Source organism: Schistocerca americana, chromosome 1 (genome assembly GCF_021461395.2).
Source record: "Schistocerca americana isolate TAMUIC-IGC-003095 chromosome 1, iqSchAmer2.1, whole genome shotgun sequence".
In the NCBI taxonomy this organism is placed as follows: domain Eukaryota; kingdom Metazoa; phylum Arthropoda; class Insecta; order Orthoptera; family Acrididae; genus Schistocerca; species Schistocerca americana.
This window is the reverse complement of record NC_060119.1, coordinates 375,545,798-375,561,523: the sequence shown is the minus strand read 5'-3', so window position 1 is coordinate 375,561,523 and position 15,726 is coordinate 375,545,798. Positions and strand designations below refer to the sequence as shown.

Below are 15,726 nucleotides of genomic sequence, written 5' to 3'. Positions count from 1 at the left end.
CTCCAGATCTCTCACGAACTGAAAACGCCTGGTCAATGGTGGCCGAGCAACTGGCTCGTCACAATACGCCAGTCACTACTCTTGATGGACTGTGGTAACGTGTTGAAGCTGTATGGGCAGCTGTATTTGTGCACGCCATCCAAGCTCTGTTTGACTCAATGCCCAGGTGTATCAAGGCCGTTATTACGGCCAGAGGTGGTTGTTCTGAGCACTGATTTCTCAGAATCTATGCACCCAAATTGCGTGAAAATGTAATCACGTCTCAGTTCTAGTATAATATATTTGTCCAATGAATATCCGTTTATCATCTGCATTTCTTCTTGGTGTAGCATTTTTAATGGGCAGTAGTGTGTTACCGCGGAATCGCCTGTATACTAACCTTATCCTGACATATGTCTGCAGCCGTCACAAAGCGACTTTCAGTCTCACGGTGTTCAGTGGTTACGATGTTTGTGGCCCGTCAGAGTAGATGAGGAATAAGAGAGGGAAAAGTGGCAGGTGTTTACCTCTAACGCGACCTTGTAGACGTCGTAGAGCAGAGAGCCCTCGAGCAGGTGGTTGGCGACGCGGCGGTAGAGGAGCCCACCGGTGGACGGGTCGGTGCAGGCGCTGAGGCGCCAGCGGAAGGCGGTGGGCATGTAGGCGGCGAACGTGAGCAGCGGGATCAGCACGACGGGCAGCCGCGGCGGCCCGGACAGCGCGCGCGCGCGGCCCGGCCGGCACACCGACACGTACCGCTCCACCGTCAGCGCCAGCAGCATCATCACACCCACGCCTGCGGGAAACAGTCAAGGGGGGCACGCTCGTGAAATTGGCCGAAAATGTAAATTTTCAATTTATTTTTTATTTATTAGTCGAACTGATGGACAACAAGAGTCAAGGGGGGACGGTCGTGAAATTGGCCTAAAATGTAAATTTTCAATTTATTTTTTATTTATTAGTCGAACTGATGGACAACAAGAGTCAAGGGGGGACGCTCGTGAAATTGGCGGAAAATGTAAATTTTCAATTTATTTTTTATTTATTAGTAGAACTGATGGACAACAAGAGTCAAGAGGGGAACGCTCGTGAAATTGGCCTAAAATTTAAATTTTCAATTTATTTTTTATTTATTAGTCGAACTGATGGACAACAAGAGTCAAGGGGAGACGTCGTGAAAATGTAAATTTTCAATTTATTTATTTATTATTTATTAGTAGAACTGATGGACAACAAGAGTCAAGGGGGGAACGCTCGTGAAATTGGCCTAAAATGTAAATTTTCAATTTATTTTTTATTTATTAGTCGAACTGATGGACAACAAGAGTCAAGGGGGGACGCTCGTGAAATTGGCCGAAAATGTAAATTTTCAATTTATTTTTTATTTATTAGTAGAAATGGTGGACAACAAGAGTCAAGGGCGGAACGCTCGTGAAATAGGCCGAAAATGTATATTTTCAATTTATTTTTTATTTATTAGTAGAACTGATGGACAACAAGAGTCAAGGGGAGACGCTCGTGAAAATGTAAATTTTCAATTTATTTTTTATTTATTAGTAGAACTGGTGGACAACAAGAGTCAAGGGGGGAACGCTCGTGAAATTGGCCGAAAATTTAAATTTTAAATTTATTTTTCATTTATTAGTAGAACTGATGGACAATAAGAGTCAAGGGCGGACGCTCGTGAAATTGGCCGAAAATGTAAATTTTCAATTTATTTTTTGTTTATTAGTAGAACTAAATGGTTCAAATGGCTCTGAGCACTATGGGACTTAACTTCTGTGGTCATCAGTCCCCAAGAACTTAGAACTACTTAAACCTAACTAACCTAAGGACATCACACACATCCATGCCCGAGGCAGGATTCGAACCTGCGACCGCAGCGGTAACGCGGTTCCAGACTGAAGCGCCTTTAACCGCACGGCCACACCGGCCGGCCATATTAGTAGAACTGATGGACAACAAGAGCCAAGGGGGGACGCTCGTGAAATTGGCCGAAAATGTAAATTTTCAATTTATTTTTTATTTATTAGTCGAACAGATGGACAACAAGAGTCAAGGGGGGACGTTCGTGAAATTGGGCGAAAATGTAAATTTTCAATTTATTTTTTATTTATTAGTCGAACTGATGGACAACAAGAGTCAAGGGTTGAACGCTCGTGAAATTGGTCTAAAATGTAAATTTTTTAATTTTTATTTATTTATCAGTCGAATTGATGGACAACAAGTTGCCGAAGTTTCAATGATGAACTCGCATACGAAGTGCCTGAAAAATAATCAAATGTGTGACGGGACATTCCTGCCACGCCCACTTTTTGAAGTAACACATCCACGCTAGCTCAGTGAACAACTGCAGCTTTCTTTTAATGAAGAAGCAATTCTGGTTTTGCCTTGCGCTATGGACGGAGATAGCAAGGCTATCAGACGGACGCTGTCCAGTGTAAGTGAGATGAAAAGTGCGGCATGGGCTACATATTTCCACATGGAGTCATCAGATGAACATGCCATTCATCGCCTGTGCCACTACCAGTACTACTACTTAGAGTAGTGATTCTCGAACAGAAAGAGGTTCCTACTCAATGGTCTGAATACGACCACAGTAGTGGTCGAAACCGGTCACCTTGATAAATAAATCGTGATCAAGACTGTTTTTAATAGTAAATATTTGTAAGACATTGATCACTGCTACTCCCATAATGTATTCAAAAGTAGAATTATAGTAAAACATTCAGCTGCTGACGGGCATTGATATATATCAACGGAGCAGGTGAAAATGTGTGCCCCGACCGCGACTCGAACCCGGTTTCTCCTGCTTACATGACAGATGCTCTATCCAATTTTTTTTTTTTTTTTTGATCGTTGGGTTTGGTCGTTGCGGACGTCACATGACATACGTTAAAGTTCGTTTGTTGATCCTTCCACTCAGTGTTTTTATTCCAGAGGCCAATCAGCTCTCCGACCGAACACGCTGAGCTACCGTGCCGGCTGTCCATCTGAGCCACCGAGGGCACAGAGGATAGTGCGACTGCAGGGACTATCTCGCGCACGCCTCCCGCGAGACCCACATTCTCACCTTGTGTGTCCACTCACTTCATTAGTAGTGTCCCGCCCCAACACAACACGCTCATTACTGGTGGAAGACATTCTTACCAAGTCCCGTAAGAGTTCGGGGAATATGTGTGCATCCGCACAGAAGAAGAAGGGTATGGGAGGTATTTACAGAACTACATACTTACACTCCTGGAAATGGAAAACAGAACACATTGACACCGGTGTGTCAGACCCACCATACTTGCTCCGGACACTGCGAGAGGGCTGTACAAGCAATGATCACACGCACGGCACAGCGGACACACCAGGAACCGCGGTGTTGGCCGTCGAATGGCGCTAGCTGCGCAGCATTTGTGCACCGCCTCCGTCAGTGTCAGCCAGTTTGCCGTGGCATACGGAGCTCCTTCGCAGTCTTTAACACTGGTAGCATGCCGCGACAGCGTGGACGTGAACCGTATGTGCAGTTGACGGACTTTGAGCGAGGGCGTATAGTGGGCATGCGGGAGGCCGGGTGGACGTACCGCCGAATTGCTCAACACGTGGGGCGTGAGGTCTCCACAGTACATCGATGTTGTCGCCAGTGGTCGGCGGAAGGTGCACGTGCCCGTCGACCTGGGACCGGACCGCAGCGACGCACGGATGCACGCCAAGACCGTAGGATCCTACGCAGTGCCGTAGGGGACCGCACCGCCACTTCCCAGCAAATTAGGGACACTGTTGCTCCTGGGGTATCGGCGAGGACCATTCGCAACCGTCTCCATGAAGCTGGGCTACGGTCCCGCACACCGTTAGGCCGTCTTCCGCTCACGCCCCAACATCGTGCAGCCCGCCTCCAGTGGTGTCGCGACAGGCGTGAATGGAGGGACGAATGGAGACGTGTCGTCTTCAGCGATGAGAGTCGCTTCTGCCTTGGTGCCAATGATGGTCGTATGCGTGTTTGGCGCCGTGCAGGTGAGCGCCACAATCAGGACTGCATACGACCGAGGCACACAGGGCCAACACCCGGCATCATGGTGTGGGGAGCGATCTCCTACACTGGCCGTACACCACTGGTGATCGTCGAGGGGACACTGAATAGTGCACGGTACATCCAAACCGTCATCGAACCCATTGTTCTACCATTCCTAGACCGGCAAGGGAACTTGCTGTTCCAACAGGACAATGCACATCCGCATGTATCCCGTGCCACCCAACGTGCTGTAGAAGGTGTAAGTCAACTACCCTGGCCAGCAAGATCTCCGGATCTGTCCCCCATTGAGCATGTTTGGGACTGGATGAAGCGTCGTCTCACGCGGTCTGCACGTCTAGCACGAACGCTGGTCCAACTGAGGCGCCAGGTGGAAATGGCATGGCAAGCCGTTCCACAGGACTACATCCAGCATCTCTACGATCGTCTCCATGGGAGAATAGCAGCCTGCATTGCTGCGAAAGGTGGATATACACTGTACTAGTGCCGACATTGTGCATGCTCTGTTGCCTGTGTCTATGTGCCTGTGGTTCTGTCAGTGTGATCATGTGATGTATCTGACCCCAGGAATGTGTCAATAAAGTTTCCCCTTCCTGGGACAATGAATTCACGGTGTTCTTATTTCAATTTCCAGGAGTGTATATGGATATGGTGTATATTCTTTCGGACATGTCCGAAAGAACAGACACCATATACATATAAGTATTTAAAAAAGTGGGTTCGTGGCAAAACCCACAATCCAAATGAGTCTTTAAATTCACTCATATCAAAACGATGCTCTAAAACCACATTTCCATCTAATACAATTGTCAAAATTGAAACTTAGGATGCAGTTCTTGTATTTAATTATGAGAACGTGGGGAGGATGAGGGTAATAGAGAGAATAGGCTTTAAGATACGAAATTTCACTCAAGACATAATAATGAAAATAGATTTACACCATCTCTCTGTAGCTGAAGAGATAGTTGAAGACTTGATAAAGCAAAGACGGCAGAAAACAAGAAACCAGAAGATGAGTCTTCAAGGGAACGAAGACCCTGAGTAGAAATCTGGGGTCTTCTGAAGAGGTGACATAAGAAAAAACGTTAGTTGAACTTTAAATCGCATTTCCTGAAAATTATGTTTTCAAATGTTTATGTACTTTTTCCCTCAGAGTCTAGGAAGTCTAGATGTATGAATTTTTGTATTTATTTCTATACATTCAATAAAGGTTGTCTCAAAATAAAATTTAGAAAATCCCAGTGTAAGCTGGGATATGAGGCAATTTGCTTGGAATTTTGCGTGTATTTTATGTTAAAATTACAGAATTATTATTAAAAAATTATTGATATCCTCCTATTCGATATATTCCAAAACAACTTCATGAGAACACTTAATATAGGCAAAAAGACTAAACAAAGAAACTTTTGTAGAAATCTCTTGACTAGTTTCTGAGAAAAAGTACATATATTATTTTTTGGAAATAAGATTTAAAAAAAAAGTTCAAATGTGTGCCAAATCTTATGGGACTTAACTGCTAAGGTCATCAGTCCCTAAGCGTACACACTACGTAACCTAAATTATCCTAAGAACAAACACACACACCCATGCCTGAGGGAGGACTCGAACCTCCGCCGGGACCAGGCACACAGTCCATGGCTGCAGCACCTTAGACAGCTCGGCTAATCCTGCGCGGCAGATTTTTAAATTCCATAACAAAAGTTAAATATACGTAATCCAAGGACCTTAACAGTAAATGTATTACTTTCAGTTAAAGCATGGTACCAAATTTGATTGACGTATCTTCAAAGTTGTAAATTTTGTGCATAGTTTAAATAGTGTGTGTTTGTCATGAACGTCCCCCGTTAACCACTCAAATGGATATTTTTCGTGTTCGCTTCTATGGTCCATTGGGTAATATCCCCTAGTGATGGCCGATGCAAGCGCGCGACGTGCCTTGCTCACTCATTAAAACTTTTATTTGTCGATTTTATCTTACTGTCTAAAACTAAAGTCGATTAAAATCGAATAGAATCTGTTAACACTTTGTGTTTCCCATCTATTAAAGGTCAAGAAAATTTCGGTAGACCGTCGATGCTATCATTTCACATGATACGATTTTTCCCGCTTTGACGGGCTCGACAGGACGTCATTATACATTGATGGCTTCTGTCTCGGGTTCTTCTACGTTTGTTTGATAATTTTTCTGGAGTTTCGCCAGCACGACTGGCTGCCATTGTCAGAGATTCACCCTTCATTGCTGGTGGTAGACTGGAGTCGAGCTCGCGGTCGCAGTTATACAAAGTACCTGGAGCGCCAACATCCAAGGGCTTTTCCGTGGTCATTACCACTGCGATTCTCCCCTTACTATCTGCAACGGTCGTTCACTGCAGCACGGGAATACAGGATCCGTTCGTCTTGACGCTTTCTTCTTTGTTGCTGAAGTTACTGTAATGCTTGTGTGTTTCTATGGCTTCGCTGAACAGGCGGGTGTGATGGTTCTTCTCTACAGCAAAAACTTCCGTGTCGGCTAATTTTATATGCGGTCGATTTCACACAGCGCGTACTCCGCCACGGCCGATTTCTCCAACTGTTCCAACCTGCAATGTCGCTTATTTTCGGTGATCCTGGTGTTAATGGATGGTCCAGACATTCCAGCATAGAATTTTCCACATGTACAGGGTATGTGGTATATCCTCGACATTGCAAACGGGTCCCTTCTCTCCTTTGCTGATTTGAGACGCTCTTTGATCTTCTTTATCGGTTTATATATAGTCTTGGCGCCGCGTTTGCCCAACATACGGCCGATTCTGTCCGTCACTCTGGGAACGTATGGCAGCAAGGCCGTATCCGACCTGTTCTTTCCCGGTGTGTCGCGTAGCCGAGTGTTTCATTCTGAATTACTTCTTAAGTGACTGGTGGAGTACCCATTACTACTCAGAACGCTTACTAGGTGCCGCTTATCGCGTCTGACGCGCTGCGGCTGACATATTCGTCTAGTTACGAGCGTATTAATAATGCTTCTTTTCTGGATCGTGTGCCGATTTTACAGTTTGTGCAGGTTATATTCGTGTGTATCGGATTTTGATACATGCGTTATTCAAGGATTTCACTACACCTCGTGACCAGTTCATCTAGAAAGGTTAGTTGTTGGTCCTTTTCTACCTCCACGGAAAATTTTATGTTGGCATGGAGACTGTTCAAGTGTCTTAGGAAATACCCGAGCTCTTCCTCACCCTGGCGCCACACAACGAAGGTATCAAAAAAAATGGTTCAAATGGCTCTGAGCACTATGGGACTTAACTTCGGAGGTCATCAGTCCCCTAGAACTTAAAACTACTTAAACCTAACTCACCTAAGGACATCACACACATCCATGCCCGAGGCAGGATTCGAACCTGTGACCGTAGCGGTCGCGCGTTTCCAGTCTGTAGCGCCTAGAACCGCTCGGCCACTCCGGCCGGCCACGAAGGTATCATCGACTATCTATGCCTCACCTTAGGTGTACAAGATGCCAAGTCCAGCGCCTGTGCTCCGAAATGTTCCACGACGCCTTCCAACGGTTCGTAAAAGTTGCCATTCCACAGGAAATAGCTAGTGGTGAGACATGCATAAAAGGGCTTGATGGTATCTTGCGGGAAAATGGAACCGATATACTTCAGACAGTCATTGAGTAGCATTTGATAAACAAAGAAACATCAGAGCTGACAAGGATGTCGTTTGGTCGAAGTTTTACTTTCTTCACATTCTCAGGGAAGTGCCCTGACTGCTTTCTTTGTGTGTTAGGCTTTCCCACTTACGGCTGTAGCATAGGGGCGAAGTGTTTCGCCAGTTTATGCCACGGTCTTCATTGCGTTGCGAGGGACATGTAGTTTCAAAAACAGCTGTTTGCTGGAGGTCACCAGGTATTCGTTCAGTACGTGAAGAAATGAAATACATTGCTTTACTTTATCTTAAAGTTCACGAAATTTTGCGTGAATTGGAGCAAAATTTTGTGAGAATGACAGTGAAGATGACGGAACCGACGGTTCAGGTGATAACTCTGACTTTTCGAAAAGAACTGCGTCAGACTTCAAGTGCGTATTTGTCGTTTTTATCTCATAAGCGCAAACAGCCTTTTTTCAGAGTGTATCACACAACAAATTATACTACGTGAAAAAGGGTAACAATTTATAATCATGGCTTTAGGTTGTAAGTTTTCGATTACTGAAAATTGGATAGTGGACTAGAATGGCAAATAAAAATTATTTTGACTTTCATATATTTTTATATTGTTTGAAAAACCTAACATGCATTCAAATATAAGGGGAAAAAACTAAACATTCAAAGAAGCACAAAACATATAATCCAGAAGAAGGAAAATCATTAGTATCGTAATTAAATCTTGTCTAGTATTCTTAGAAAATAATACCGAAAAACCGTAAGTATGGCTGGCATTCTGAGAAATGGCAAGCTCAAAGTGTTAAAGCTAGAGTTTTAAAACTACCCCAGGCTACGTTCAGTAAGTGTAGACAAGAGCAGTTCAGCCAGTTGCTTTGGCCAGCTAAGACTGTAACCGCGTTACCTGCACAAAAGGTGTGCTGCAAACCTATCGGGCGTTACCTCGTAACGATTACTTTGCGTATGAGATTAGGAATTTGATAGATTCCACTAGAAACTGGAGAGATGAGCCGTGTAGAAACTGAGTGCAGATATATGAAGGACTGCGGAATATTTCTACGTAGTTATCTTCCTGTCTGTTACTTAAAAATAAGCAGTATTTATAGCAAAACTGAAACTGTCGACATTTAATATCAGTTTTATTGGAAAATTATTGATTTGTAATACAAACAGAGGGATCTTGTGATAAAAATAAAAAATTACACAAATTTACCTTTTAGCTCTGGAAAACACAATTTTTTCGATAAAAAGGTAAAATTAAAACAAATCTTAAAACAAAAACTTATCAAACACAGCTTCAACACTTCGCTGAGATTAGCTAAGACATGTTTGTGTTATTCATAAACAACCTTTGCACTTATCAGTAATAACAGGGCACTCTTGCCTTCGATCATGATGATGAAAGTTCTACTGAGTACACAGTAACAATAATAATTATGTAGACTTTTTTTTTACACTTGTGCATGTAAACTGTACTTGTATTAAAACGAACTGCTTTGGTTACATAAAAGCGCAGAAGTTACGCGATCAACTGATTTTTATTACTTCTAAAATGCAATTCATATTTTGTAACGATATAAATTAAACACTCGGTTAACAGCGAACTATATGCAGTTCTAATTATGCGCAGAGCAAGCAAACAAACAAACGAAGAACAAAGAGAAGTCGACCGCTACCAGTTTCTCTCAGGCACATTCATTTACGTTTCTTTCCCCAACAATGTTACCAACACTACAGGTAATCCTAACACTCACTATGTCATTCATGTAATGTAAAAAAACTACCGACCCGCAGTTTGGTAGAGCGCAACTCTAGTTGAAGCAGAAAATGAATTTTGTTTCACATAATTACAGGTTGTTTCTCTGTGTGACATACTATAAAATATGGGGTTGGACAGAGAGGAACCTCACATCCTGCTGAGCTGAGTTTGGTGATACTACTTCACTCCTAGTTTCAATAATTAACTCTTACAGAGTGGTTAAAATACATGATCTTATCACAGCAAATACTGAGTATCAACTGTCAGACGTTTCCAGTCATAAATAAATGACTACCATCTAGCATATAATGTACCATCATTTAAGGAAACTGGATTTATGTACTGCAATTTGCAATACTAAAAGCTGTTATGAAAGTAACAGTAAGTTTCTGTTCTGGGGCGATCGGTTTTTCTAAATGAGACAGTAACACAGTCATGAACAGTATGATCAACTCTGTTTATGGTGAAGTAAGAACACATGAATAATGAAATATATGAAAGGGTACAACGTAAAGAAAATAAAAAACTAGCATGTCTTGACCCAGCTTCGCCTTTCCTTCATGTAGGTTCAAGGTATAGTTAAATCAAACGCACCGGGCGTTTCAATGAGTCCCGCCCCATACCTCAGTAGCAATCCGTCATTGGCTACCGTTAGCGTCTTCCGCTTCCAAATGGGAACGCCAGTTTCGCGAACCGCCGCGTCAACGCGGGAAACGTTTGCCGCGCGCCGCGCTGTAGAGGGAATCGGCCTTTACTGGTGAGGCACTCTGGAGTCGCGCCGTTCGTGGTACCCTGTTAACTACATAGGAAACGACATGCAGGTGACCGGTTACCAAATCGCATCGTCAACCAGTTTCATTTGTTTTTGTACTTTCAACATTGCAGCCCAGTCAGCAATCGTGATAATCTAATATATAAGAAACTATCAGCCTCGACTGCGGTAATGAAACCAACCTTTACCTGGGTTTCAGCCCAAATAATTGAGCCTTCTTCAGAAGATATACCTGAATCTATAATTTGTCTAAGAGGGTATGGTCTAGAAATAAAACTAAAACAGCTTGAAAATGTGACTACGCCTATTCAGCTGTTTTACGAGGGTTGTTTTTTAAGTAAGAGCCGTTTTTATTTTTAAAAAATGATACAAATACTTTTGTAAAAACTTTTATTTTCTGATTCTACACACTTTTACCTATTTTTCTACATAGTTGCCTTGTTTCTTATTCGGGAGGACGACGGTTCAATCCCGCGTCCGGCCATCCTGATTTAGGTTTTCCGTGATTTCCCTAAATCGCGCCAGGCAATTGCCGGGATGGCTACTTTCAAAGGGCACGGCCGACTTCCTTCCCCGTCCTTCACTAATCCGATGAGACCGACGACCTCGCTGTCTGGTCTCCTTCCCCAAAACAACCAACCAACCAACTTTGTTTATTTAAGCACTTGTCATACCGTACAACTAAGTTTTTAATTCCCTCTTCAAAGAATTCGGCCGCCTGCTCCGACAGCCAAGAGTTCACGGCCGCTCTCACTTCATCGTCGTCATTGAAGCGCTGCCCGCCAAGATGGTGTTTCAGGTACCGGAAAAGGTGAAAATCGCTAGGAGCAAGGTCGGGGCTGTATGGTGTATGGTCCAAAACTTCCCAGCCAAAAGAATCAATCAAATCCCGAGTCTTTTGAGAGGTGTGAGGCCTAGCGTTATCGTGCAGGAGCAAAACTCCTTTTGTCAGCATGCCGCGCTTTTTGTTTTGAATTGCTCTGTGGAGCTTCTTTAGAGTTGCACAGTAGGCATCTGAGTTGATTGTCGTTCCTCGTGGCATAAAGTCCACTAGCAAAACACCGCGCCGGTCCCAGAACACAGTTGCCATAATCTTGCGCTTTGACAGCGTCTGTTTGGCTTTCACCTTGACGGGTGAGGTTGTGTGTCGCCATTCCATCGATTGTCGCTTGCTGCCCTCCATGAACCATGGACCTTGCCGTTGGTGGGGAGGCTTGCGTGCCTCAGCGATACAGATGGCCGTACCGTAGGTGCAACCACAACGGAGGGGTACCTGTTGAGAGGCCAGACAAACATGTGGTTCCTGAAGAGGGGCAGCAGCCTTTTCAGTAGTTGCAGGGGCAACAGTCTGGATGATTGACTAATCTGGCCTTGTAACATTAACCAAAACGGCCTTGCTCTGCTGGTACTGCGAACGGCTGAAAGCAAGGGGAAACTACAGCCGTAATTTTTCCCGAGGACATGCAGCTTTACTGTATGATTAAATGATGACGGCGTCCTCTTGGGTAAAATATTCCGGAGGTAAAATAGTCCCCCATTCGGATCTCCGGGCGGGGACTACTGAAGAGGACGTCGTTATCAGGAGAAAGAAAACTGGCATTCTACGGATCGAAGCGTGGAATGTCAGATCCCTTAATCGGGCAGGTAGGTTAGAAAATTTAAAAAGGGAAATGGATAAGTTAAAGTTAGATATAGTGGGAATTAGTGAAGTTCGGTGGCAGGAGGAACAAGACTTTTGGTCAGGTGAATACAGGGTTATAAATACAAAATCAAATAGAGGTAATGCAGGAGTAGGTTTAATAATGAATAAAAAAGGAGGCGTGCGGGTAAGCCACTGCAAACAGCATAGTGAACGCATTATTGTGGCCAAGATAGACACGAAGCCCACGCCAGTAATACAAGTTTATATGCCAACTAGCTCTGCAGAAGATGAAGAAATTTATGAAATGTATGATGAGATAAAAGAAATTATTCAGGTAGTGAAGGGAGACGAAAATTTAATAGTCATGGGTGACTGGAATTCGAGAGTAGGAAAAGGGAGAGAAGGAAACATAGTGGGTGAATATGGATCGGGGCTAAGAAATGAAAGAGGAAGCCGTCTGGTAGAATTTTGCGCAGAGCATAAATTAATCATAGCTAACACGTGGTTCAAGAATCATAAAAGAAGGTTGTATACATGGAAGAAGCCTGGAGATACTGTCAGGTTTCAGATAGATTATGTAATGGTAAGACAGAGATTTAGGAACCAGATTTTAAATTGTAAGACATTTCCAGGAGCAGATGTGGACTCTGACCACAATCTATTGGTTATGAACTGCAGATTGAAAATGAAGAAACTGCAAAAAGGTGGGAATTTAAGGAGATGGGACCTGGATAAACTGAAAGAACCAGAGGTTGTACAGAGTTTCAGGGAGAGCATAAGGGAACAATTGACAGGAATGGGGGAAAGAAATACAGTAGAAGAAGAATGGGTAGCTCTGAGGGATGAAGTAGTGAAGGCAGCAGAGGATCAAGTAGGTAAAAAGACGAGAGCTAGTAGAAATCCTTGGGTAACAGAAGAAATATTGAATTTAATTGATGAAAGGAGAAAATATAAGAATGCAGTAAGTGAAGCAGGCAAAAAGGAATTCAAACGTCTCAAAAATGAGATCGACAGGAAGCACAAAATGGCTAAGCAGGGATGGCTAGAGGACAAATGTAAGGATGTAGAGGCTTATCTCACTAGGGGTAAGGTAGATACTGCCTACAGGAAAATTAAAGAGACCTTTGAAGAAAAGAGAACCACTTGTATGAATATCAAGAGCTCAGATGGAAACCCAGTTCTAAGCAAAGAAGGGAAGGCAGAAAGGTGGAAGGAGTATATAGAGGGTTTATACAAGGGCGATGTACTTGAGGACAATATTATGGAAATGGAAGAGGATGTAGATGAAGATGAAATGGGAGATAAGATACTGCGTGAAGAGTTTGACAGAACACTGAAAGACCTGAGTCGAAACAAGGCCCCGGGAGTAGACAACATTCCATTAGAACTACTGATGGCCTTGGGAGAGCCAGTCATGACAAAACTCTACCATCTGGTGAGCAAGATGCATGAGACAGGCGAAATACCCACAGACTTCAAGAAGAATATAATAATTCCAATCCCAAAGAAAGCAGGTGTTGACAGATGTGAAAATTACCGAACTATCAGTTTAATAAGTCACAGCTGCAAAATACTAACGCGAATTCTTTACAGACGAATGGAAAAACTGGTAGAAGCGGATCTCGGGGAAGATCAGTTTGGATTCCGTAGAAATGTTGGAACACGTGAGGCAATACTAACCTTACGACTTATCTTAGGAGAAAGGTTAAGAAAAGGCAAACCTACGTTTCTAGCATTTGTAGACTTAGAGAAAGCTTTTGACAGCGTTAACTGGAATACTCTCTTTCAAATTCTGAAGGTGGCAGGGGTAAAATACAGGGAGTGAAAGGCTATTTTCAATTTGTACAGAAACCAGATGGCAGTTATAAGAGTCGAGGGGCATGAAAGGGAAGCAGTGGTTGGGAAGGGAGTGAGACAGGGTTGTAGCCTGTACCCGATGTTATTCAATCTGTATATTGAGCAAGCAGTAAAGGAAACAAAAGAAAAATTCGGAGTAGGAATTAAAATTCATGGAGAAGAAGTAAAAACTTTGAGGTTCGCCGATGACATTGTAATTCTGTTAGAGACAGCAAAGGACTTGGAAGAGCAGTTGAACGGTATGGACAGTGTCTTGAAAGGAGGATATAAGATGAACATTAACAAAAGCAAAACGAGGATAATGGAATGTAGTCAAATTAGATCGGGTGATGCTGAGGGAATTAGATTAGGAAATGAGACACTTAAAGTAGTAAAGGAGTTTTGCTATTTGGGGAGCAAAATAACTGACAATGGTCGAAGTAGAGAGGATATAAAATGTAGACTGGCAATGGCAAGGAAATCGTTTCTGAAGAAGAGAAATTTGTTAACATCCAGTATTGATTTAAGTGTCAGGAAGTCATTTCTGAAAGTATTCGTATGGAGTGTAGCCATGTATGGAAGTGAAACATGGACGATAAATAGTTTGGACAAGAAGAGAATAGAAGCTTTCGAAATGTGGTGCTACAGAAGAATGCTGAAGATTAGATGGGTAGATCACATAACTAATGAGGAAGTATTGAATAGGATTGGGGAGAAGAGAAGTTTGTGGCACAACTTGACCAGAAGAAGGGATCGGTTGGTAGGACATGTTCTGAGGCATCAAGGGATCACCAATTTAGTATTGGAGGGCAGCGTGGGGGGTAAAAATCGTAGAGGGAGACCAAGAGATGAATACACTAAGCAGATTCAGAAGGATGTAGGTTGCAGTAGGTACTGGGAGATGAAAAAGCTTGCACAGGATAGAGTAGCATGGAGAGCTGCATCAAACCAGTCTCAGGACTGAAGACCACAACAACAACAACGTCGGGATTGATATGAGATACCCATGTTTCGTCTCCAGTGACAATTTGACTCAACATGTCATCCCCTTCTTCCTCGTAACGAATCAAAAAGTCCAATGAAGTGACAAATCTCTTCCCTTTGTGGTCCTCTGTGCGGAGTCTGGGTGCCCACAGAGAACACAGTTTCTTCAAGTTTAGGTTTTAAGACACAATTTTGTACAAAACCGATCTTGAAACTTGTGGAAATTCCAAAGAAAGAGTGGAAATTGTGAATCTTCTGTCTTCACGAATCTTTGTTTCGACTGCACCCACCAAATCATCAGTGATCACAGAGGGCCGGCCTGAGCGTTCTTCGTCATGGACGTTTTGACGGCCATTTTTAAACTCTCTAACCCATTGACGCACTTTACCTTGACTCATTGCATTCAAGCCATAATCTTCTGTTAATTGACGATGAATTTCTGGAACTGATAGGCTTCTCTTGGTCAAAAAACGTATCACTGACCGTATCTCACACGCGGCGGGCGATTTAATAATCGTAAACATTATAAAGTAGCACAGCGATGCGTACACGTCTGCTACAGAGCTGCAACTTGCATGTGTGAACGGGAAGGATGCCGGCAAGTGGCGCGGTGGCTTGTTGCGGCGTCCGCGCGAACTACGGGACTATACTCGCGAACAGCCCTTACTTAAAAAACAACCCTCGTAGTTTTATTTCTGGACCATGCCCTCTTAGATAAATTATAGTTTCAGGTATATCTTCTGAAGAAGGCTCAATTATTTGGACTGAAACCTAGGTAAAGGTTGGTTTCAGTACCGCAATCGAGGCTGATAGTTTCTTATATATTAGTTTCATTTGTGTTGCTCCGTGTGCGGAGGGCTTCAGTTTAAGACATACCGCAGGTATTTACAAAAGATAGAAGGGCAACTGAGAATTCTCCAGAGTTACGCTTCTCTTAACCTTTCTTCATTTTTCATTTTTTGCGTACAGAGGTGAATAAGTGATTAACGCTCTTAAGTAGTAATGAAATGGAAATGAAGTCCCATGCTTCACAGACAGTAGGGGAACGATGCGGGAGACCCGCACCGCTTTACTAGGCAAGGTCCTCGTCGAAGTGG

The 15,726-nt window shown here is 43.3% G+C and overlaps 1 protein-coding gene across 1 annotated transcript in view; it reads right to left on the bottom strand.

The window, feature by feature from the left end:
* The window catches only part of LOC124551613 (probable G-protein coupled receptor AH9.1), a 101,141-nt gene that overhangs the window by 52,087 nt on the left and 33,328 nt on the right, over window positions 1–15,726 (bottom strand). Inside the window, exon 3 of the mRNA XM_047126458.1 lies at window positions 507–775. Within this exon, the coding sequence (XP_046982414.1) occupies window positions 507–775 (269 nt within the window). The remainder of the gene's footprint in view (window positions 1–506; window positions 776–15,726) is intronic.